The following is a 23320-nucleotide window of genomic DNA, read 5'->3' as shown; positions in this document are numbered from 1 at the left end:
TTGCCACAAAATGCTATAGAGGCCAAGATAAAGAATGAAATAAATAGAAGTTCAAGGCGTCAAGAGAGTATAGGGAGAGAGCAAGAATATGACAATGGCATTTTGCCATGAATGGTGACATGGGTTCAATGGGCTGAAAGGTCTACTCTCACTCCTATTTTCTAAGTTGTTTATTAGGATGCCAATCTAAGGTAGCAAAGTTTTATGTTTGGTCTAGCTCCAATCAAGCTGCAAAAGTTGTTGCCTAACATTCATTTCAACAGACATATGTAAGGCTAATTGGTCCAAACCAAATGGTGGCAGTATTTTGATGATCAGGGTAATATATCTAGAGTCATCAAAGATATTGTGGAATATAGAAAAGTAGATCAAGTGAATTAACGTAACTGAACTCTGAACCGTAGTGGGAGAAAGTGAGGACTGCAGATGCTAGAGATCAGAGCTGAAAAATGTGTTGCTGGAAAAGCGCAGTAGGAGAATCGACGTTTCGGGCATTCCTGAAGAAGGGTTTATGCCGAAACGTCGATTCTCCTGCTCCTTGGATGCTGCCTGACCTGCTGCGCTTTTCTGAACCGTAGTGACCGATTGTTGAGGATGAAAACATCAGAAAATAGAAGATGAAAGATCCTCTGGAAAGTGGAATCAATATTTTCAATAAAAGTAAAATTGCCTATGTAACATGGTGGGAGATCAACTTGTACTGCACAAAAATTCTTCCATTTATTTAATAGTAGGAAGGAGTTTAAACAAGTGAGAATAAGTCATATGTATAACTCACTCTCTCTTCATGTCAGTCCCTCCTTCCCAGCAGTAAATCTGGAAAACCTTCACTGTACTCTGTCCATTGCCAGAATATCCTTTCTTGGATAAGAAGACCAAAATGCCACACAACACTCCAGATGTGGCATCACAAGGCTCTAAATAATTATAGTCAGACATCCCTGCTCCTATCCTTGAATCTTCTCACTATGCACCCCAACGTACCATTTGTCTTCTTCACCTGCTGCACCTGCATGCTTACTTCCAGTAACTTGAATACAAGAATACCAAGTCCTTTCCCAGTCCGTCACCATTCAGAGATTAATCTACCTTCCTGTTTTTGCTACCAAATTGGACCACTTCACATTTATCCACATTATACTTCATCTGCATTCGGCACTCATTCAACTTGTCTAAATCACACAAGCATCTCTGCATCCTCCACACAGTTCACCCTCCCATCCAGCTTTATTCCTTCCTCTCTGTCCAAAATTTAGCCCGATCGTGGGGCATTATATTATTGTGTTCATGGTTCAGTTTCTTTATAAAAGCTCCAGTGAATGATCTTTTCAGTGCAATGTTTAGGCAACTTGGCAGCTTTTTTTTCAAGTGACATGGTGAAAAGAGCATGGTCAAGCTGAATTATCCACGGGGATCATGAACTACAAATCACAGTAACAGAAAATTAGCAATCAGTTGTATTTACTCAAAGTTACCACCCTAAATATTGAAAGTGAAAAACCTGGCCACATAATTCTCTTTCTGCACAGATGGAAAAATGTATTAAATAGCACTGAATTGATGTGGGTGGGAAATACATTTACTGCTACATTTCAAGTTTTTTGAATAATTTAAGAAGTTACAACATACATTTTGATGCATCTGAAGTGTTAACCATACAGGAGGTGTCAACTTGATATGTATGGGAAGATAATGTGAGAAAGGTTTAAGTCACATGTATTGCTGAAGACTGCCAAAAACACATAAATGTGTGATCTACAGTAAAATAAACTGAAAGCTATTTACAAAAAAAGTGCCATAAACTGATTTGCCCAAAGATTAATATTCATATTATATCTACTTATTGGAGCAGGAACTGCCAATCCCACTGATTATAATCTATTTTAATTTTTTTTAAAAAAAACCATGAGTGCAAAATTCAATTGTGCAGTGAATGTTTGCAAGCTGTGCCACTGGACACTACTTGTGTGCCACTGAAATGGGTGCACACAGCTGTGAACCTGCATGCACTTTACACTTGCTGAATTGACACAGACCTGATTTAATACTCCTCCACTGGCTGATATAGCTCCAGGATTCCAGATCCTGGCAAAACCTACATTGTTAGATCTTGAAAAAAAAGAAGCATTTGGGCTCCACATTCAAGTTAATTTAAATGCCAATCAACCTGATTACAGGCAGGATAAATGTTTTGATCTTATTCTATTGCAAGGTGTCTGAAAGTACTCAGGTGTGTTTCCAGATAAGTTTTAGTGCATTCCTGAATTTGCCAGAGGAAATGTTCTCATTCAAACAGGGATGGCAGGTCCATACAATGTCTGCACTAGTTTGCATGTTGTGATGGCAATGCCTTTATGTCACGACCATAAGAAGGAGTTGGAGCAGATACTGTGGAGATGGCAAGCTCTAAGCCATGGCCTTTGCTCAGTTGGGTCTGGACTCCTCTGCTACATGTCAGTGACAGGAGGAAGACAATTCCCTTTCAGCTTTTCACCCAAGTCCATTGCAATCATACTTGTCTGCCAACTTTCCTTCTAGTGAACTCACAAACAAAAGATCCTTTATTCCCCAACCTGGCAGTAGCCCACTTGTACCCAGTGTTTTACCACATGTGGATGGTACCTCTATACCATGCTTAAAGTGACAGGCAGTGTCTATGAGCGAGTGCCTACAAGCGGCAGGTCAACTGACAGGGCCATTTTGTTTGTGCTGCATTGTTGCTCTTTTATCCTCCTGGGGCAACTGTGGCTGGGTTATTAGCAGCTCTTGCATCTCTGAAAGCAGAAACTTAAAGTCTGAGGAAAAGTGGGAGTGGTGTGGTGGAAAGCAGGAAGGAGGCACCATGGTCACACCATCAGCAGCATCCTCATCATGCCAGATAGCAGAACAAGGGTATGTTGGAAGTTGAGAAGCAGCATAAGGCAGGAAAATGTCACCTTTCTCAATGTTGTCAATGACATTGAGTGCTGTGGATATCAGGCTCAGGACATGCAAGAGGTCCTTGCCCCCCCCCCCCCCCCCCCCCATCAGCTCTGTCCTACTACCTTTGATTTTGTGTCTTCTCGTTCTGCAAGGGAGAGGACAGGATGTCAGCAGGTTTGTAGAACAATGAAGTTCTTGCCTTAGCTGAATACCGGATTTATGCAAAGGCAGTAAGGGGTGGATGAGAGACTAGCGGTATTGGTGTGTGAAGGTGAGGCTCAGTCTCTCAAAGTTAGGTGTGAGTTCTAAGTACCAGGGCCTGGAGCTGGTGAGTGATGGGGGTATGGTGTATGAACAGTTAATGTTATGGCAGGTAGCAGAGGTCAGGTGCTGACCATTCCCTGATGTTAACCAACTGCATAGGACCATCAGACTTTCCAGAACACTGCTGCCAGGTCTGGGCCAAGGCTAGGAGCCACCTCCTCCGTATCCTTCTGAAAATGGTGTTCACAGACCCATGGGTATATCTCTTCTTCTTCTACCTACCTACATCACTAATGTCCCACCCATCAATCGGGATTCCCCTGTCATCACTGGGGCTCAACTTGCAAGAATTTTCAATGCAGCAACTTTTCTCTTTCAGGAGGCAGCCTGTCTTTAAGACAGAGCCCGTATAATATAATATCCACAACAATGCAGCTGGGGCCTTCTGCTTTGTACTGCACTGGAAGCTTAAGACCTGGTGTCAAAATCATTCATGTAGGGATGCTAATGGAATGCTGACCTTTTTATCTAGAGGACTGGAGTATAAGGACACAAAAATTCAGCTGCAGTTGTACAAAACTCTGGCGAGACCCCACTTGGAGTACTCTGAGCAGATTAGGAAAGTTATACTGGCCTTTGAGAGAGTACAAAGTAGGTTTACACTCCTGGATTAAGTTATGAGGAGAGATTATACAAATTTAGGCCTGTTTTCTCTACAAATTGGAAGGTTAGATCGAAGTCGTCAAGATTTAACAGAAAAAGACAGAGTAGTTAAAGCTATTTCCACTGGTTGGGGATTCTAGTACGAGGGAATTAAGACCATACCATTCAAGAGAGATGTTAGGAAGCACTTCTATATGCAAAATGTGACAGATGTTTGGAATTCCCTTCTGCAAGCAGCAGCGGAACCTGGATCAGTTGTTCATTTAAAATCTGAGATAGAAAAGTTTTGTTAAGCAGAGGTATTAAGGATATGGGACTAAGGGATATCGATTCAGCCACAGATTTGCCATGATCTCACTGAATGGCAGAACAGCCTCAAATGGCTGAATGGCTTACTCCTATTCCTATGGTTCTAGGTCCATGATTTGAACTGGTTTAGACAGATTTGAATAGATTTAGGGGTACGAAAAATCCTAGCAGATTTAAACACTTGCATGTTAGTGTCCTAGTTCTTTAAACAAAACATAGGTGAGACAATTTATTTAATTTTGATGACTTGGTGGCTGATTAAATTGAAAGTGAGAGAAATGGCTCTTAAAATTGCAAAAGAGGTTTGGGGATTTGAAGATGATTCTCAAATTTGCCAAGAAAGTTTAGAAGGAAAGAATAAGACCACAATTTTAGAATTAGCAAATAAGTTAGATTTGGGTTTAACCAAGGACAAAAACAAAGCTGAAATTGTAAAGGGGTTACTCAAACACTTAGGTGTGTCAGAGAAACAAACTAGTGTAGTAGAGGTAGAAAAACATAAATTACAATTGAGGAAAATGGAGTTAGAAGATAAACAGAGAGAAAGAGAGGAAAAAGAGAGGGAGAGAGAAAGAGAAAGAGAGAGAGGAAAAAGAGAGAGAGAGAGAGAAGGTTCTTGGCTGAGCAAGGAGAGAAAGAAGAAAGGAAGAAAGAAAGAGAAAGAGAAGAAAGGGAGAGAGAAAGAGAGAGAAAAGGGAGAAAGAGACAGAGAGAAGAAAGGGAGAGTGAGAAGAAAGGAAGAAAGGTAGGGAGAGAGAAGAAAGGGAGGAAGAAAGAGAGCAAGAGAAGGGAGAAAGAAAGAGAGAGAAGAAAGGGAAAGAGAAAGACAGAGAGAGGAAAGGGAGAAGGACAGAGAGAGAGAGAATTTGAACTTGAGGAGTTGCGACTTAGACAGCAAAGTCAAGTTAATAGGATGGAGATTAAAAGAGAACATAGTGATATATATATATATATATATATATATATATATAAAAATATGTCAAAACTCTGCCACATTTCGATGAGAAAGATGTTGAAGCCTTCTTTATTTCATTTGAAAAATTCTCGAGACAGATGGCGTGGTCCGAGGTTTTATGGATAACGTTAGTTCAGAATAAACTGGTAGGCAGAGCTAGTGAGGTATTTGCCGTGATGTCAGATGAGGTGTCATGAGATTACGAAGAGGTTAAACAGGCGATTTTAAGTGCTAATGAATTGGTATCAGAAGCATACAGACAGCGGTTCAGAAACACAAAGAAGGAACCAGGTCAGACTTACGCTGAGTTCGAAAGAATTAGACATTGTCATTTTGATCATTTGGTGCATGCTTTGAAAATAAATCGGACATTTGAGGCTCTAGGAGAGATTATTCTGCTGGAGGAGTTTAAAAACTTACTCATGTGGAGGAACAGAAAGTTCAGGAAGTGAGAAAGGCAGCAGAATTAGCAGATGAGTACATGTTGGTGCATAAAACAGATGTCCGTCCAGACTTTTGTCCTGTGAGGTATAGATGTTGGGAAAAGGGGAAATCCTACTCTACTAAACCAAAGGTACAGAGCACTGGTAAGAGTTTGTCACAGGTTAAAGAAGCCCAAGAGGGTGGAAATGAGATGAAAGGCCTCAGGTTTTTCCACTGTGGTAAGGTGGGACACGTAAAGTCACAATGCTGGTCATTAAATAAATGCACTGTGGGAAAAGATGTGGTAAAAGAAGCTAAGCCAATGGCATTAGTGCAGGTAGTAAAGGAGACTCCAACAAGAGCTGAGGAGCTACAGGAGAGTGCACAGCCTAGGCAGGGGCTGGGTATGGAGTTAGTACCTGATCTCTATAAAGCATTCACCTCTGTAGACAAGGTTTACTCAGAAAGAACAGGGGAGATGGACAGGAAGTTTTAATTTTGAGAGATACAGATCTAACCAGTTGCTGATAGTAGGGGGTGAGTGAATATGCACTCTTTTTGATCTGTTACCCCAGAGTGTGGTAATTTGTGGGATAGATGGACAGAAATTTAGCATTCCCCTATGTAAGATCAGGTTGGAGTGCCAACTTAAGACTGGGGAAGTAACAGTGGAAGTGATTGACAGAGAGTCAGTTGCAGGAATTCAGTTTGATTTGGCAGGATCCAAGGTGGGAGTGGCACCCCTTATTGTGGAGAAGCGCAAGGAAGACCAAGAAACTGAGGCGTTAAAACAGAAATATTCTGGTATTTTCCTAGACTGTGTGGCAACCAGATCCCACTATCATAAATTACAGCATGAAGTGAAAAGTAAAGAGAAAGATGAAGGAGTTGAGGTTCAGTTAGCAGATACCCTGTTTGATGTAATGGTGCAGGAAAAACCTGAACAGGCAGAGGGTCAGACAGAAGTGTTTAGTCCTGAAAGGCTAAGGGCCTTGCAACAGCAAGACAAGATATATATGTGAATGCGTATCCTGAAAAGGAGGTAGAGAATATTCTAGAGGGTTATTATCTGAAAGACAGAATCCTCAGATGGAAATGGAGACCACGCCAGGTTAGTACAGAGGAGACATGGGGCGACATGCACCAGATTGTGTTGTCGTAGCATACAGACAGGAAGTGTTACAGGTAGCATATGACTACCTGTAGGAGATCACCTAGGGGTGCAAAAGACTCAGGCTAAAGCACAGAAACATTTTTTGGCCTGGAATGCACAAGGATGTGGTTAACTTTTGCCATACGTGTCATACATGCCAAATGACAGGGTATGCAACAGGCACCTTCGTTGTCAATTCCTGCATTTGAAGAACCTTTCAAGTGGGTTATAATTGATTGTGTAGGTCCCCTCCTGAGAACTAAAAGTGGGAACCAGCACTTGTTAACCATAATGGATGTGTCTACCAGATTTCCAGAGGCAATTCCATTATGGAGTATCAAGGCAAAAAAGGTGATAGAGGAGTTAGTAACTTTCTTCATGCGACATGGGCTACCCAGAGAGATTCAGTCGGACCAAGGTTCAAATTTTCCTGCTAGGCTGTTAAGGAGGTTATGGATAGTTTAGGTATACAGCACTTTAAATCCAGTGCGTATCATCCTGAATCCCAGGGAGCTTTAAAAAGGTGGCATCAGATCTTGAAGATAAAACAACACTCCTATCGGCTTAATCCTATCAAAGCCAGCCAGATCCAGATGGAGGTGGAGGCATTGTTCGACGAGAACATCATTGAACCAAGCCAGAGCGAGTGGAGTTTGCCAATCATCTTAGTTCCCAAATCGGATGGGATTGAACAACTGCGTGGATTATTGATAGGTCAATGCTGTTACAAAATTGGACTCATATCCAATTCCTAGATTGGAAGACTGTATCAGGAAAGTCAGACAAGCTAGTTACATCACCAAGTTGGACTTACTGCATGGTTACTGGCAGGTACCTTTATCAGAGGTGGTGAAATAAATTTCTGCATTTGTATCCCCAAATGGGCTATATCAGTTTAAAGTGATGCCCTTTGGAATGAAGAACACACCTGCCACATTCCAAACACTCATGAACAGAGTTGTGGCTGGGTTAACAAACCTATTTGAACGATGACTTGGAGAAGCAAAACTGGTGATGAACTTAAATGAAACGGAATTTGCGAAAGCAAAAGTGACGTTCTTGGCACATAACATCAGTCATGGAAGGTTGACCCCACAGAACGTAAAGATGAAGGCTATCGAGGAATTTCCACAACCAATCTCGAAGAAAGAGATGCTTCAATTTTTGGGGCTCAGCGGATTCTATCGGAAGTTTGTTCCAAACTTCAGCAGTGTAGTGGCACTGTTAACCGATTTGCTGAAGAAGAACACAAGGTTTCGGTGGACAGAACCACGCCAGGAGCATTCGACCATTTGAAATAGATATTAACCACCAAACCAGTTTTAGCTACACCAAACTTTTCAAAACCTTTTAAAGTGGCCATCAATGCTAATGACATTGGAGTTGGAGCCAATCAGTTAAAATATACCCCGAAAAGAAATACTGATTTCCAAACAAGTTTGAATTGAGTATATTAAGAGAAAGTGAGGACTGCAGATGCTGGAGTACCAGAGTTGAAAAATGTGGTGCTGGAAAAACACAGCAGGCCAGGCAGCATCCGAGAAGCAGGAGAATCAACGTTTCGGGCATCAGCCTGAAGAAGGGCTTATGCCCGAAACGTCGATTCTCCTGCTCCTCGGGTGGTGCCTGGCCTGCTGTGTTTTTCCAGCACCACATTTTTCAACTCTGAATTGAGTATATTGACAATCTTAAAAGCCAATGACAGTCCGATGGTCTGGGCTATAAGACCAGGGGAAAATTGAACAGTTAAGAGGAGAAGTGCCAAATCCTAGCATGTAGCAAATTGCTTGAGAAAAAAAATCTTTCTTAGAAGTACCTTTTTGATCAGTAACCTGTGACACAGAAATCCCTAGCAAGAAGACAAAAAGACACAGGACGATCCAAAGACAAGCACTTACAGCTGCCTGGTTTTGAGATAAGAAGTGTTGTTTTGTAAATCTTAATTGGGAGTTTTATCGGACTAGCATTATAGAAGGGAAGGTCAAAGATAGGTTAGAGAAAGAAATTGTAAATAGTGGTTAGTTAATTATTCTCTGTTATACTTTAAGAAATAAAGTTGTTAATTTTTACTTTAGATAGTACTTGGCCAGTCGAATTTTTACAGATTACTGCATGGGATAAATCTTGTCTGTGTCACTGGCTTTAAATTAAGAAGGAGAGTTTACTCCGTGTCATAACAGTTGAGATTGGGGGACAGTGTCAGCGTTGGGACTGGGGACAATGTTGGGACTGGGGACAGTGTTCGGACTGTGGGACAGTGTTGGGACTGGGGACAGCGTTAGGACTGAGGAACAGTGTTGGGGCTGGGAACAGTGTTGGGATTCAGGGACAGTGTCAGTGTTAGGTGTGAGGATCAGTGTTGGGAGTGGGGGATAGTGTTGGGACTGGGGGACAGTGTCAGTGTTAGGAATAGAAACAGTGTCAATATTGAGATTGGGGAACAGTGTTGAGACTGGGGGGATAGTGCCAGTGTTGGCACTGGGGGACAGAGTTGGGATTGGGGGACAGTGTCAGTGTTGGGACAGGGGACAATGTTGGGACTGGGGGACAATGTTGGGACTGGGGACAGGGTTGGGATTCAGGGTCAGTGTCAGGTCTGCGGATCAGCATTGGGACTGGGGAATAGTGTTGGGACTGGGGGACAGTGTTGGGACTCGGAGACAGTGTCAGTGTTAGGATTGGGGAACAGTGTCAATATTGAGACTGGGGAATAGTGTCGGGACTAGGGAACAGCGTTGGGACTGGGGGGACAGTGTCAGTGTTAGGACAGGGGACAGTGTTGGGACTGGGGGATAGTGTTGGGACTGGGGGACAGTGTTGGGATGAGGGGACAGTGTTGGGACTGGGGACAGTGTTGGGATTCAGGGGACAGTGTCAGTGTTGGGTCTGGGGATCAGCGTGGGACTGGGGAACAGCGTTGAGACTGGGGGGATAGTGCCAGTGTTGGGACTGCGGGCCAGAGTTGGGATTGGGGGACAGTGTCAGTGTTGGGACAGGGGAGAGTGTTGGGACTGGGGGACAGTGTTGGGACTGGGGGCAGTGTTGGGATTCAGGGACAGTGTCAGTTTGGGTCTGGGGATCAGTGTTGAGACTGGGGGATAGTGTTGGGACTGGGGGACAGTGTTGGGACTTGGGGTCAGTGTTGGGAATGGGGATAGTGTCAGTTTTGGGATTGGGGGGCAGTGTTGGGACTAGGGACAGTGTCAGTGTTGGGATTGGGGGGCAGTGTTGGGTCTGGGGACAATTTCAGTGTTGGGATTGGGGTGCAGTGTTGGGTCTGGGGGAGAGTGTCCGTGTTGGGATTCGGGAACTGTGTCAGGACTCGGTGACAGTGCCAGTGCTGGGATTGGGGGGCAGTGTCAGGGCTCGGTGTCAGTGTCAGTGTTGGGTCTGGGGGACAGTGTCAATGTTGGGATTGGGGACAGTGTCAGTGTTGGGATTGGGGGGCAGTGTTGGGTCTGGGGGACAGTGTCAGTGTTGGGACTGGGGGCAGTGTCAGTGTTGGGACTGGGGGGCAGTGTCAGTGTTGGGACTGGGGGGGTATGTCAGTGTTGGGACTGGGGGGCAGTGTCAGTGTTGGAACTTGGGGACAGTGTTGGGACTGGGGGACAATGTCAGTATTGGGACTGGGGGGCAGTGTTGGGACTGGGGGGCAGTGTCAGTGTTGGGACTGGGGGACAGTGTTGGGACTGGGGGACAATGTCAGTATTGGGACTGGGGGACAGTGTTGGGACTGGGGGACAGTGTCAGTGTTGGGACTGGGGGCCAATGTCAGTGTGTGGATTCAGGGACAGTTTTGGGACTGGGGGGTCAGTGTCAGCGTTGGAACTGGGGGCAGTGTCAATGTTGGAACTGCTGGCGGGGGGACTAGAGGGCAGTCTGTACTCAGCACTACCTGCCCTATATGCACCCCTCCGCTGGGGTTCCCGGAACTCCTGTTCCTGAGCTCGGTGACTGCCTCACCTGTAAGCTGGCCATTTGAAGGATGTCCTCTGGTAAGCTCTCCAACCCCTTTCCGCTGAGATCCACCATGTTACACTGGGTTGGGGCCGTCCCCTCAGTCGGCAGGTGGCCAGCTCTGGCCAGTCGGTCCTGGATGTCCCCATGCTCCATCAGAGCCCCCCCTGCCCGGGCCGGGCCACCCTCCGCTCCGACTGTGTCTCCGCACAAACACCGCAGTCTCCATAGCGACGGACACAGACACGTCTGAGCAGCAACAAAGCGGCTGCAGAGTACTCACACAAAGTGCAAACGCCCTGAGCTCTGAGCAAGAGGACTGGAGACTGGAAACCTTCACAAAGTGAATTGGTAATCTTAAAAATAAAGCTGAAATACACTGCAGGTTAAATTTGTTTTTTTCTTGTTTTTACAGTTGGAATATTCATTTAGAACATTAATGTACCTTTATTACCGCAGGTAGTCCAGTTCGTTATTTTCAGCATTTTTTGTTGGCCCTGGATAATACATGGTTGCTTTACAGACCTCTTACCACATGACTATTGAATACATGAATTTTATCTCACTGGGAGCACTTGGAACATAGTGTTTCAAGTTCCACCTTTTATCCTTATCTGGGTAGTGCTGTTGGAATAGTACTATAGAGGGCTAGGTGTATAAAGAGAGCAGACCAGTAAGGGAAACAGAGGGACAGTTTTATCAGCAGTATCATTTGATTTACAAATTGTAATGCTACAACATGATATCTTGAAGTGTATATTTTAGTTACCTCTGTGTCTTTTTTTTTGCAATTAGAAATGATGAGCTGCTGCTAATATTTCCTTTATGATGGAGTTAATACCTGCACATACATTATGTAATGATTAAAGTTTGCTGAAATAGTTCACCAGAATGCACCAACGTGCCTGAAGTGAATTCTATTATTTGATCGTCCTGAAACTAACACTTAGCTGCTGATCCTGTCATGACTGCACTACCAAAGAAATATGCAGTACATCAACCACAATGCCCTGATCAAACCTCTCAACTACCTTTGCAAAACATTGAACCAAGTTAGTTAAACATGGTTTGCTTTTAGCAAATCCATGGTAACATTTCCTAATCAACTCACAAACATAAACAGAAATTGCTGAAAAAGCTCAGAAGGTCGACAGCATCTGCTGAGAGAACTCAGAGTTAACGTTTCTGACTGAGTAACCCTTCCTCAGAACTGATGGTAGCTAGGAAAATGTTGGTTTACATGCAGAAGACAGGGTAGAGGAAGAGGGGTAAGGAGTAAATGATAAGTGGAGTTAGAGCCCAAAGAGAGAGAAGAACAGTTGGACAGACAGAGCAGAGGTCAACAATCTGACTAGGAGTGTGAATAGCTAGTTAACTCACCCTTGTTTACAGCAGTGTTATTTTTGTCCCAATATAATTTTTCAAATACCCTCTCTTTATCAATTATTATCCTATCCAGTGTCTTCATTATCTCCTCCTTCATTATGACTTTGGCAGCATTTTCTTTTCCCCTGGGAGATTCAGATGCAGAATACTCATTCAGGAACACAGCCATGCTGTCTGTCTCCAAGTAAATATCTCTTTCTTTGTCCTCAGTGACTCACAATCTCCTTCTTCCTATCCTTCTGGTGTGTTCACATTACAGAGGTTTTTTGGGTTTCCTCTTTATGTTCCAAGTCTCTTCTCACTTTTTCTTTGCCTCCTTATCACTGCATCTTTAAACTTCTATATTTAACTGGCTTCTCACTTGTATTACCAAACTGACTATTTTTATATGACATCATCATCTTCTGATTCACCTTCTCTCTATTGTTTTCATCTTCTAGGGAACATCCCTGCCTCAGTGCATCTGTGAAAAGAAATGTTGAAGATTTTGCTTTTCATATAAATTAAAAGGTCAAGGGGTGATTTTTAAATAGTTTGGTGAAGCCTCTGATTCCTTTGGTGCAGAGAGATCAGTCCTTGTGTATGAATCACAGAAAACTAGTCAGCAGGTACAGCAGGTAATAAGAAAGGCAAATAAAATGTTGGCATTTATTGCTAATGGAAAATTGAAGTTGGGAGATGTTGCTTCAACTCTACATGGCATTAATTAGACTGTACATGGAGCATTGTAGACAATTTTAATCCCCTTACTTGTGGAGGGAGACCATAAAACCAAAAGACACTGGACTAGAAATTAGGCTATTCAGCCCATCGTGTCTGCTCCACCATTCAATCATGGCTGATAGGTTTCTCAGTCCCATTGTCCTGCTTTCTCTCCATAACCCTTGATCCCCTTGATAATCAAGAACCCATCTATCTCCATCTTAAATATGCTCAATGACCTGGCCTCCACAGCCTTCTGTGGCAATGAATTCCATAGACTCACCATTCTCTGGCTGAAAATGTTTCTCCTTATCTCCATTCTAAAAGGTCTTCCCTTTACACTAAGGCTGTGCCCTCGGTTCTTAGTCTCTCCCACCATCTTCCCAACGTCCAGGCTATTCAGTCTTCTCTAAGTTTCAATTAGATTCCCCCCCCCCCCCCCCCCTCATCTGGATTAAGTATAGACCTAGAGTACTCAAATATTCCTCATTTGTTAAGCTTTTCATTCCTGGGACTGTTCTCATGAACCTCCTCTGAACCCGCTCCAGGGCCAGTACATCCTTCCCGAGATATGGGGCCCAAAACCGTGCATAATGCTCCAATGCTCCAAATGTGGTCTAACCACAACCTTGTAGAGACTTAAAAGTATATTCCTGCATTTATAATCAAGTCCTCTCAAAATAAATGCCAGCTTTGCATTTGCCTTCCTAACTACAGACTCAACCTACAAGTTTACCTTGAGAGTATCCTGGACTAGAACTCCCAAGTTCTTTGCACTTCAAGACTTCTGAATTTTATCCCCATTTAGAAAATAGTCCATGCCTCTATCCTTCCTACCAAAGTGCATGACCTCATACTTTCCAACATTGTACTCCATCTGCCACTTCTTTGCCCACACTCCTGACTTGTCCAAATCCTTCTGCAGCCTCCCTGCTATTCAATACCCTCTATCTGTCTTTGTATTGTCTGCACATTAGCCAGAATGCCTTCAGTTCCTTCATCCAGATCATTATTGCATAAAGTGAAAAGTTGTGGTCCCAATGTTTTGCAGAACACCATTTGTCACCGGCTGCCATCCTGAGAAATACTCTTTTATCCACACTCTCTTTTTCATTCCAGGAGGACAGCTGTGACAAGCTTCCAGTCCCTGTGGCTATGCTTAATGGCACAGCAATAGTGTGAGCCTGGTATCTCTGGCTGAGGGAGCAAAGAGCAAAAAGGCACACAGCCTGTGAGCATCCAGGTGAGCTCAGATCACTGTGATAAAGCAAAGAGCCCAGCGATGCAATCTGGTCCAGTCCATGAGCTGAGAGTGTGCGTGCACAATGTCCTTGCTGCAGTACTACAATGGTGTAGACCACGGTTCGGTATTCAAGTGCAGAAACATCCTATGAATGGATTGGAAATGTGCCATGAGGGTTCTTAGAGGCTGGTGCATATTGGATATTAATGTCTCTGTATTGTGGGGTGTGCGCGGCCAGTGCCAGTGGAACATGCCCTGTTTGGTGAGTTTGCGAAGGTGGGAGGATGAATATTAATGAGGCAAGTTGTCCCATTAGCAAGAAGGTTAAAAAACGTTAATGCCTGCCAAGTGGCTTCTCACCACTGTCTATTGAGAATCTCAGCTCGCTGCTTATGAAAAGCATAAAAGATGGAGTGAAATGACCTCAGTGTCAAGGTGGGTCTCATTGACTTTTCTCAAGGTTTAAATTACCAATCAACAACTACAATGACAAGTACAATCAATCTATCAGGGCAGAACCAGAATTAAAACTCTTTTTAAACTATGTTTTCTGAGAGATGGTCTGGACTGCTGCAGAGACAGCTTAATACTTGGTTGCCTTGGGGCCTCTTCCTGATGTCCTCGGGTGAGAGATCCAGGCCGGGTGTATCTCCGTCCCCATCGCTGGTGGCAGCATCAGTTAACTCGGAGCCAGGACCTGACGATAGATTTCCTTCATCAGAGGAGGGTAGGACCCACGCAGTGCAACTGTCTGCAGCTTAGTATCGGCAGAAAAAGAGCACATTGGCAGGACCCCAGGGGTGATGTCAAGTGGTGGCAACTGGATGAGAAGAGAGGGTGATGTCTACAGAGAGGGAAGGATGAAGTTTTGAAGCAGTTACTCTTTCAGGAACATCAATCTACTATCAGTTATTCAGTATTTTACAATTGTACAATTAGTTTATTAATGAATTTATTCTGTAATTGAAGATGGCACCGGAGGCAGCAACATTATTCTCTTCTCATTGTACGTTGGTACAAGTGACAATATTAAATAAATTGAAATTTGTTAGCTCCCTGCCTAATCTGCCACACCAGTAGCCCAAAACATAGAAGGTTGAGTTAGATGTATTGCTGCCTTTGCTTGACTGAACTGAGAAGGTGACCCTGATTAAGGTTTCAAGGAAAGAGGCCATGGAATGCACGTTTATATCTGTGAACAATGCTTTGTGAAAGCCTTTTGAGTAAACTGGCCAGTTTTCTTATTTTTATTTATCCCTTAACTGTGTTTGTTTGTCTGTCTGTCTTTTGCATGAATGGGGTCTGAAAACAGATGTTTGGGTTTCAAGCAAGGACATTAATCAGCTTACCATGTTGTTTAATTTTCTCTCTGCTAAAGTCATTGTATATAATAAATTGCTGAGTATGTTGCTTAAGATAAAACTGGTGTCTGGAAATTAGTTATTCACAAAGTCTGGTATTGGTTATTCGAAAATGTGGTTAGGAACGATTGGAGCGCTGATCTGGGGGTCTTCGATGGTTTAAATTTACCGTGTTGCGAACAGAGGTAGACAGGCTAATTTGGTTTGGCTGTTGATCTTCATGCCATAACAATAGTTGCATTATTGACTGCTCGCTACTGCACATTTTCCACTCTGATACTTAACATTGAGTTAACAATGTGGTGCAGGTATTGTCAGCACTGTCTGTGAGAAGAGTTGACGAAAAGCTCCATGTGACAAATGATGGAAGTAACACAGTGATCGCATTGGTATTCCTCAAAAAAAGTGAAGCCACCATAATGTCCTATAATTACTCTGATAGGGAGAGACAAATTTTGAGCATCAATACACATTAGGTAAAGGTGAAGTTGAACAGGTGGGACCTTCATGATAATCTTGGCCACTAACAGCACTGTTGATGTTTACTCTACTTTGCAAACCAGTTTTCCAGCTAATTTTGCTAACTCAGCTAACCAACCCCCACAATGGTTTTCTGTACTTAATATTCAATTGTGCTCTGACACTGATATATTCACACTAATTCTAATGAAATCTAAACTTAGAATTTATCTTTTGCAGTCATTATTTAGTTTCAGAAGGTCTAATCTTAAAGTCCAATGGAATAAACCAGAATTATTTCTTAGGAAAGATAACAAAGTTTTCTGTTGAATGGTAAGATTTTTGAAGTTGTTACAGGATTAATATAAAATGTGGTTGAGTCATAATCAGGGGACCTATAGAGTATCACTGGATCTACTGTAGCCGATCAAATGACCAATTTCAATCTTCATTTAATCTATAATAATGATTCAAGCTTAAAAACATACTTCCAAGCACTACAAAATAGTTTCTGAACTGTTGCTATATTTTTTAAAATTAGCATTGAGTTGACAAGAATCTATCTTTTTGTGACATTGAAAAGATGCAAAGTGAGTCTTGTAAATACCCCAGGCAGCTTAATGAGACTCAAATTGCAGATACAATAACATAGAAGCATACGAATTAGGAGCAGGAGTGGGCAATTGAGCCCTTTGATCCACTCTGCCATTTAACATGGTCATGACTGATCTTATCCTGGTCTCAACTCCATTTTCCTGCCTACTCTCCATAGCCCTTTACACTACTTTTCATCAGAAACATATCTATTTCTTTCTTAAATCCCATTGATTGATTCTGCCTCCACTACTTTCTGTGGCAGTGAGTTCCACAGATTCAAAACCCTCTAGACATGTAATTTCTCCTCATCTCAGTTTTGAACCTAATTCCTCTCACTCTATGTCTACGCCCTTTTGTTCAAGACTGTCCCACAAGGTGGAAATCTGTTCAACATCTAATTTATCAATCTCCCTTATCATTTTATATACCTCAATCAGATTCCCCCTCATTCTTCTGAACTCCAGTGAGTATAAGCCCAATCTATTCAACTGTTGTTTGTATGATAGCCTCCCATCCCTGGAATCCACCTGGTGAGCCATCCTGAACTGCTTCCAGTGCCACCACATCCTCAATTAAGGACACCAAAACTAGACACAATACTCCAGATACATAAGCACTATTCTTTTACATCCATTCCTTGTATTTAATTTCACCTTATTAATTCTCTGTAAGACCATAAGACATGGGAGCAGACATTAGGCCATTCAGCTCATCAAGTCTGCTCCACCATTGAATCATGGCTGATAAGTTTCTCAACCCCATTCTCCTGCTTTCTCCCCATAACTCTTGATCCCCTTGATACTCAACAACCTGTCTATCTCAGTCTTTAATATACCTAATGACCTGGCCTCCACAGCCTTCTGTTAGAGACAAAAAAGCTGCAGATGCTGGAATCCCAAGTCGACAAGCAGAAGGCTGGAAGAACACAGCAAGCCAGGCAAAATCAGGAGGTGGAGAAGTTGATGTTTTGAGTGTAACCTTTCTTCAGGACCTGAAGAACAGTTATATCTGAAATGTTGACTTCTCTACCTCCTGATTTTGCCTGGATTGCTGTGTTCTTCCAGCCTCCTTCTTGTCCACAGCCTTCTGTGGCAATGAATTCTATAGATTCACCACTCTCTGGCTGAGAAGGTTTCTCCTTATCTCCGTTCTAAAAGGCCTTCCCTTTCCTCTAAGGCTATGCCCTTGGGTCCTAGTCTCTCTTACCAATGGAAACATCTTCCCAACATCCACTCTGTCCAGGCCATTCAATATTCTGTATGTTTCAATTAGATCCCCCCTATCCTTCTAAACTCTATCAAGTATAAACCCAGAGTCCTCAAACGTTCCTCAAATGTTACTCCCTACTAACAAGATAAATGCTTTCTCACTCTGCTGTTTCAGAGTTCAGCATGAATTATTCTTGCTGCTCTTACTTTTAAGAGCAATTGCTTTTAAGACATAGGTATGTAGTCAAGTTGAGTCACAGTTCCAAAGCTATTGTGCAGTGTTGCTTAAATAGGGCACAGATGGCTGGTCTGAATGAAGAAGAATGAAAAAATATTACACTGATATGGAGAGGAAATTGCGGTTGGGAAAAACTAAGGAAGCTTTATACATCATGTAAGAAAGCTTTCCTTCTTCGATTGTCTCCCAGCTCTTGATTGTTGAGTGGTCTGCATTCTGATACAGAGTTAATTGGAGTTATTTACTGGTGTCTTGTTGTTTGAACACTAACAGCTTGTAAGAAATGGAAATGTTATAAATGGAAACTTTTAGCATAAGGTTAGAATTCTTATGGAATTGACAATGATAGCAGAAGGCCACCTCAGCAGAGAAAAAAACAATATCGCCCAGTCCCACCTCCATACCCCCAACACCTGAATTTCCCATGGCTAACCACCTAACCTACACATCCCTGAACAGTATAGCCAGTCCACCCAATCTTGCACATTCTTAGATTGTAGGAGGAAACTAGAGCACCTGGAAGAAACCCACAGACAGGGAAAGAATGTACAAACTCCACACATTCAGTCGCCCAAGGTCATCCCAGGCATTGTGAGGTAAGCAGTGCTAACCACTGAGCCACCATGCCACTTCAAATCTCCAAAAGCATTTCTCAAGAATAAGATGGATGAAATATTTACACAACACAGTCTTATTTTGTGAAATATTAGTCTGCTTTCAGATTGGGGTCACAAAATTCAATTGTTGTGTAGTAACACTCTCTCAGGGTGACATTATCAGTCCAGTGAAGAAGCCTTGTAGATTGTCTCTCTGGAAAAACAACATTAACAGCCCCTTGAAATGTTGAGCTCTTTTGATTCTGGCTTCCATGTTGATATTCCTGAAAGTGGCTGTATTCTTGGATTCTTTATCTGTAACGTTCTGGTGAGGGCTAGCAAATGGCCTTCGACATGAGACAAAGCAAAATTGGTCTCAGGTTAAAGTAATGGACGGGAAGGGAGGTGACCATTGTGACATCTCAGGTATTTGTCCTGGATCCTTACATTAGAAATGTTCAAATGAATCATTGATGTCTACCTGCCCTAGAGATAAAGTATACTGTATTAAACGGTGTTCAGGGAGGGTAGTCATCATTAGTTGGTAGTCCTCATCAGGCAACCACCTTTTTGATTATTCATTCACAGGATGGAGGTCTCACTGGTGAGGCCAGCATTTATTGTCTTCCCCTAATTGCCCAGAGAACATTTAAGGATCATCCACATTGATATGGATCTGGAGTCACATGTAGATCAGGCCTGTTAAGGCTGGCAGTTTCCTTCCCGAAAGTGTCTCCGCCTCGCTCCATCCCTGTACAAGCTGATTCGGGATGGGTCTCAAAATGTCCTCAAATCTGCCTCAGCATCACAAAAAGACGAGAGGCTGAAGATGCTGGAAATGTGAAATAAAAATAATCACAGAAAATACGGCAGACCCAGCAGCATCTGCAGCGAAAGAAATGGAGTTCAGGTTTCAGATCTGTGACATTTCATCAGAGCTGTACGTGCTGCCAACCTGCTGAGCATTTCCGGAATGTTCTGTTTGTCTTTCCTCAGCTTTAGAGAGGTGATATGAAATAGCCTTGAGAGTTTTCTACATGAGAAAATGTGCAGGTCATCTCTCAACAGAAAAGTGCAGGTCGCTCTCGAGGGATTGACAAGATGTCTGCAGAGCGAGCAGAGAAGCAGTCCCAGAGCGGAGGCCAGTGTGGGGAAACAATCCTGGAGCGGAGGCCAGTGTGGAGAAACAGTCCCAGAGAGGAGGCTGGCTGTGGAGAAACAGTCCCAGAGCGGAGGCCAGTGTGAGGAAACAATCCCAGAGGGGAGGCCAGTGTGAGGAAACAGTCTCAGAGCGGAGGCCAGTATGAGGAAACAGTCCCAGAGAGGAGCCCAGTGTGAGGAAACAGTCCCAGAGGGGAGGCCAGTGTGGGGAAACAGTCCCAGAGCGGAGGCCGGATGTAGAGAAACAATCCCGGAGCGGAGACCGGCTGTGGGGAAACAATCCTGGAACGGAGGCCCGCTGTGGGGAAACAGTCCCAGAGCGGAGGCCAGTGTGGGGAAACAGTCCCAGAGCAGAGGCCAGTGTGAGGAAACAGTCCCAGAGCGGAGGCCAGCTGTGAGGAAACAGTCCCAGAGAGGAGGCCAGCTGTGGGGAAACAGTCCCAGAGCGGAGGCCAGCTGTGAGGAAACAGTCCCAGAGCGGAGGCCAGCTGTGGGGAAACAGTCCCAGAGAGGAGGCTAGCTGTGGGGAAACAGTCCCAGAGCGGAGGTCAGCTGTGGGGAAACAGTTCCAGAGTGGAGACCGGCTGTGGGGTAACAGTCCCAGAGCGGAGACCGGCTGTGGGGAAACAATCCTGGAACGGAGGCCAGCTGTGGGGAAACAGTCCCAGAGCGGAGACCGGCTGTGGGGAAACAGTCCCAGAGTGGAGGCCGGCTGTGAGGTAACAGTCCCAGAGTGGAGACCGGCTGTGGGGAAACAGTCCCAGAGCGGAGGCCGGCTGTGGGGTAACAGTCCCAGAGTGGAGGCCGGCTATGGGGAAACAGTCCCAGAGCGGAGGCCAGCTGTGGGGAAACAGTTCCGGAGCAGAGACCAGTGTGGGGAAACAGTCCCAGAGTGGAGACCGGCTGTGGGGAAACAGTCCCAGAGCGGAGGCCGGCTGTGGGGAAACAGTCCCAGAGTGGAGACCGGCTGTGGGGAAACAGTCCCAGAATGGAGGCCGGCTGTGGGGAAACAATCCCGGATGGAGACCGGCTGTGGGGAAACAGTGCCAGAGCGGAGGCTGGCTGTGGGGTAACAATCCCAGAGCGGAGGCCAGTGTGGGGAAACATCCCAGAGTGGAGGCCGGCTGTGGGGTAACAGTCCCAGAGCGGAGACCGGCTGTGGGGAAACAGGCCCAGAGCGGAGGCCAGTGTGGAGAAACAGTCCCAGAGCGGAGACCGGCTGTGGGGAAACAGTTCCAGAGTGGAGACCGGCTGTGGGGTAACAGTCCCAGAGCGGAGACCGGCTGTGGGGAAACAATCCTGGAACGGAGGCCAGCTGTGGGGAAACAGTCCCAGAGCGGAGACCGGCTGTGGGGAAACAGTCCCAGAGTGGAGGCCGGCTGTGAGGTAACAGTCCCAGAGTGGAGACCGGCTGTGGGGAAACAGTCCCAGAGCGGAGGCCGGCTGTGGGGTAACAGTCCCAGAGTGGAGGCCGGCTATGGGGAAACAGTCCCAGAGCGGAGGCCAGCTGTGGGGAAACAGTTCCGGAGCAGAGACCAGTGTGGGGAAACAGTCCCAGAGTGGAGACCGGCTGTGGGGAAACAGTCCCAGAGCGGAGGCCGGCTGTGGGGAAACAGTCCCAGAGTGGAGACCGGCTGTGGGGAAACAGTCCCAGAATGGAGGCCGGCTGTGGGGAAACAATCCCGGATGGAGACCGGCTGTGGGGAAACAGTGCCAGAGCGGAGGCTGGCTGTGGGGTAACAATCCCAGAGCGGAGGCCAGTGTGGGGAAACATCCCAGAGTGGAGGCCGGCTGTGGGGTAACAGTCCCAGAGCGGAGACCGGCTGTGGGGAAACAGGCCCAGAGCGGAGGCCAGTGTGGAGAAACAGTCCCAGAGCGGAGACCGACTGTGGGGAAACAGTCCCAGAGCGGAGGCCGGCTGTGGGGTAACAGTCCCAGAGCGGAGGCCGGCTGTGGGGTAACAGTCCCAGAGCGGAGGCCGGCTGTGGGGTAACAGTCCCAGAGCGGAGGCCGGCTGTGGGGAAACAGTCCCAGAGCGGAGACCGGCTGTGGGGAAACAGGCCCAGAGCGGAGGCCAGTGTGGAGAAACAGTCCCAGAGCGGAGACCGACTGTGGGGAAACAGTCCCAGAGTGGAGGCCGGCTGTGGGGTAACAGTCCCAGAGCGGAGGCCGGCTGTGGGGTAACAGTCCCAGAGTGGAGACCGGCTGTGAGGAAACAATCCCAGAGCGGAGGCCGGCTGTGGGGTAACAGTCCCAGAGTGGAGACCGGCTGTGAGGAAACAATCCCAGAGTGGAGGCCGGCTGTGGGGAGACAGTCCCGGAGTGGAGGCCTGTGCATGGAGCGAGTTCTGTGTGCAAGCTGGCATGGGAGGAAGCAGTCCTAGAGTTTGCCTTGGAGCAGCAGAGAGTAAGTGTGGAGTGGACTGGATGTTTGGCGCAGAGTGGGGATGGCTGTTGGTCTGAGGTCTGGCACGGGCAGGCAGACCTTGTGTGGAAGCCCTTGCACTGAGCTAATGTAATTTTTTTTTTGAAATTTTTTCATCTGACTGCAATGTCAATCCTTTAAATATGTCTTATTTCTAACTTATTCTTTAAACACTGTAAAGTAATGCAACTATTTTTTGTTTTATTCCTTTTTTGTATTTAAGACCTGTACCTAAATATTTGTACCTAAGATGGCTCCGTAATAGGTGACATTGTCAAACTTTTCACTGCACTCCTGACAATAAAGGATATTCTTCTATTGTAAAGGACATTCAATTCATTGTCATCATTAATTCCAGAGTTTTATTGAATTCAAATTCCCCTATGGCAGGATTCAAACCCAGGTCCCCACAACATTACTTGGCTAGCTGGATTAACAGTCCAGCGATAATTCCACTAGGCCTATGATGATGCAAGGTGGACCAGGGAAGATGGAAAGAATTCCATACATTTTGGCAAGAGATCAGTTGCTGACCTTGTATTATCTTGAATCAGTGAATTGTTCTCAGTGTCCCAGTTTGTTACTTTTCCTGTCTATTTAGCTGGGCCATCGCATCTAACATATTTCTTAGCAAACTTAATAAACTAACTTAAAGTTAAGTACAAATACTCAACTGTCTTTTGTTGGTATTTCTGACCCCTGAACCCCAAATTATTCATACATTCAATATTTTACACACTCAAGAGAGAATTTGGATTTGAGAGTGTAGTGCTGGTAAAGCACAGCAGGTCAGGCAGCATCCAAGGAGCAGGAGAATTGACGTTTTGGGCAAAAGCCCTTCATCAGGAATGCCTGAAAATGTCGATTCTCATGCTTCTCAGATGTTGCCTGACCTGCTGTGCTTTTCCAGCGCCACACTCTCGACTCTGATCTCCAGCATCTGCAGTCCTCACTTTCTCCTAGAGAATTTGAATTGCTTTGTGCAATGAAAAGTAATGGATGCACTCACTAAGAGGGAAAAATATGTAGAAATGGAATTCAAATAAAGAAATGATAAATATATAAAGAGATTTTAATGAGAAAGATTTTGAGTAAGCACCTACGAGAAGATGGGGAATGGATGAAAGAGTGGTTACCAATAGTGGAGCAAGATTGATGGGCAACAAACGATAGATCAATGTGGAGGAACAAAGTGTGCAAGTGAATGTGTAATTGATGATCTAAGGATAGGATGAATGAGGATGCATTAGTAGGTCGGGATTAAAATGGGCTCAGAATTAGTGTAGTGTGAACTAGGG

General features: G+C 44.8%; 1 protein-coding gene across 3 annotated transcripts in view; it reads right to left on the bottom strand.

Annotated features, from left to right (window-relative positions):
- Window positions 1-10851, bottom strand: part of LOC122561386 (leucine-rich repeat-containing protein 27-like) — a 73223-nt gene extending 62372 nt beyond the window's left edge. For all 3 annotated transcript variants that reach the window (XM_043713150.2, XM_087998980.1, XM_087998982.1), the window contains exon 1: window positions 10653-10851. In XM_043713150.2, coding sequence (XP_043569085.2) covers window positions 10653-10802 — 150 coding nt within the window. In that variant the 5' untranslated portion in view covers window positions 10803-10851. The remainder of the gene's footprint in view (window positions 1-10652) is intronic.
- Window positions 10852-23320: the final 12469 nt, after the last annotated feature.

This window comes from Chiloscyllium plagiosum, unplaced genomic scaffold, assembly GCF_037043375.1.
Source record: "Chiloscyllium plagiosum isolate Xiang-an unplaced genomic scaffold, Cpla_swu_hap1 HiC_scaffold_22, whole genome shotgun sequence".
In the NCBI taxonomy this organism is placed as follows: Eukaryota; Metazoa; Chordata; class Chondrichthyes; order Orectolobiformes; family Hemiscylliidae; genus Chiloscyllium; species Chiloscyllium plagiosum.
Note: the sequence above shows the minus strand (reverse complement) of the source record. Positions and strands in the feature narration are given on the sequence as shown.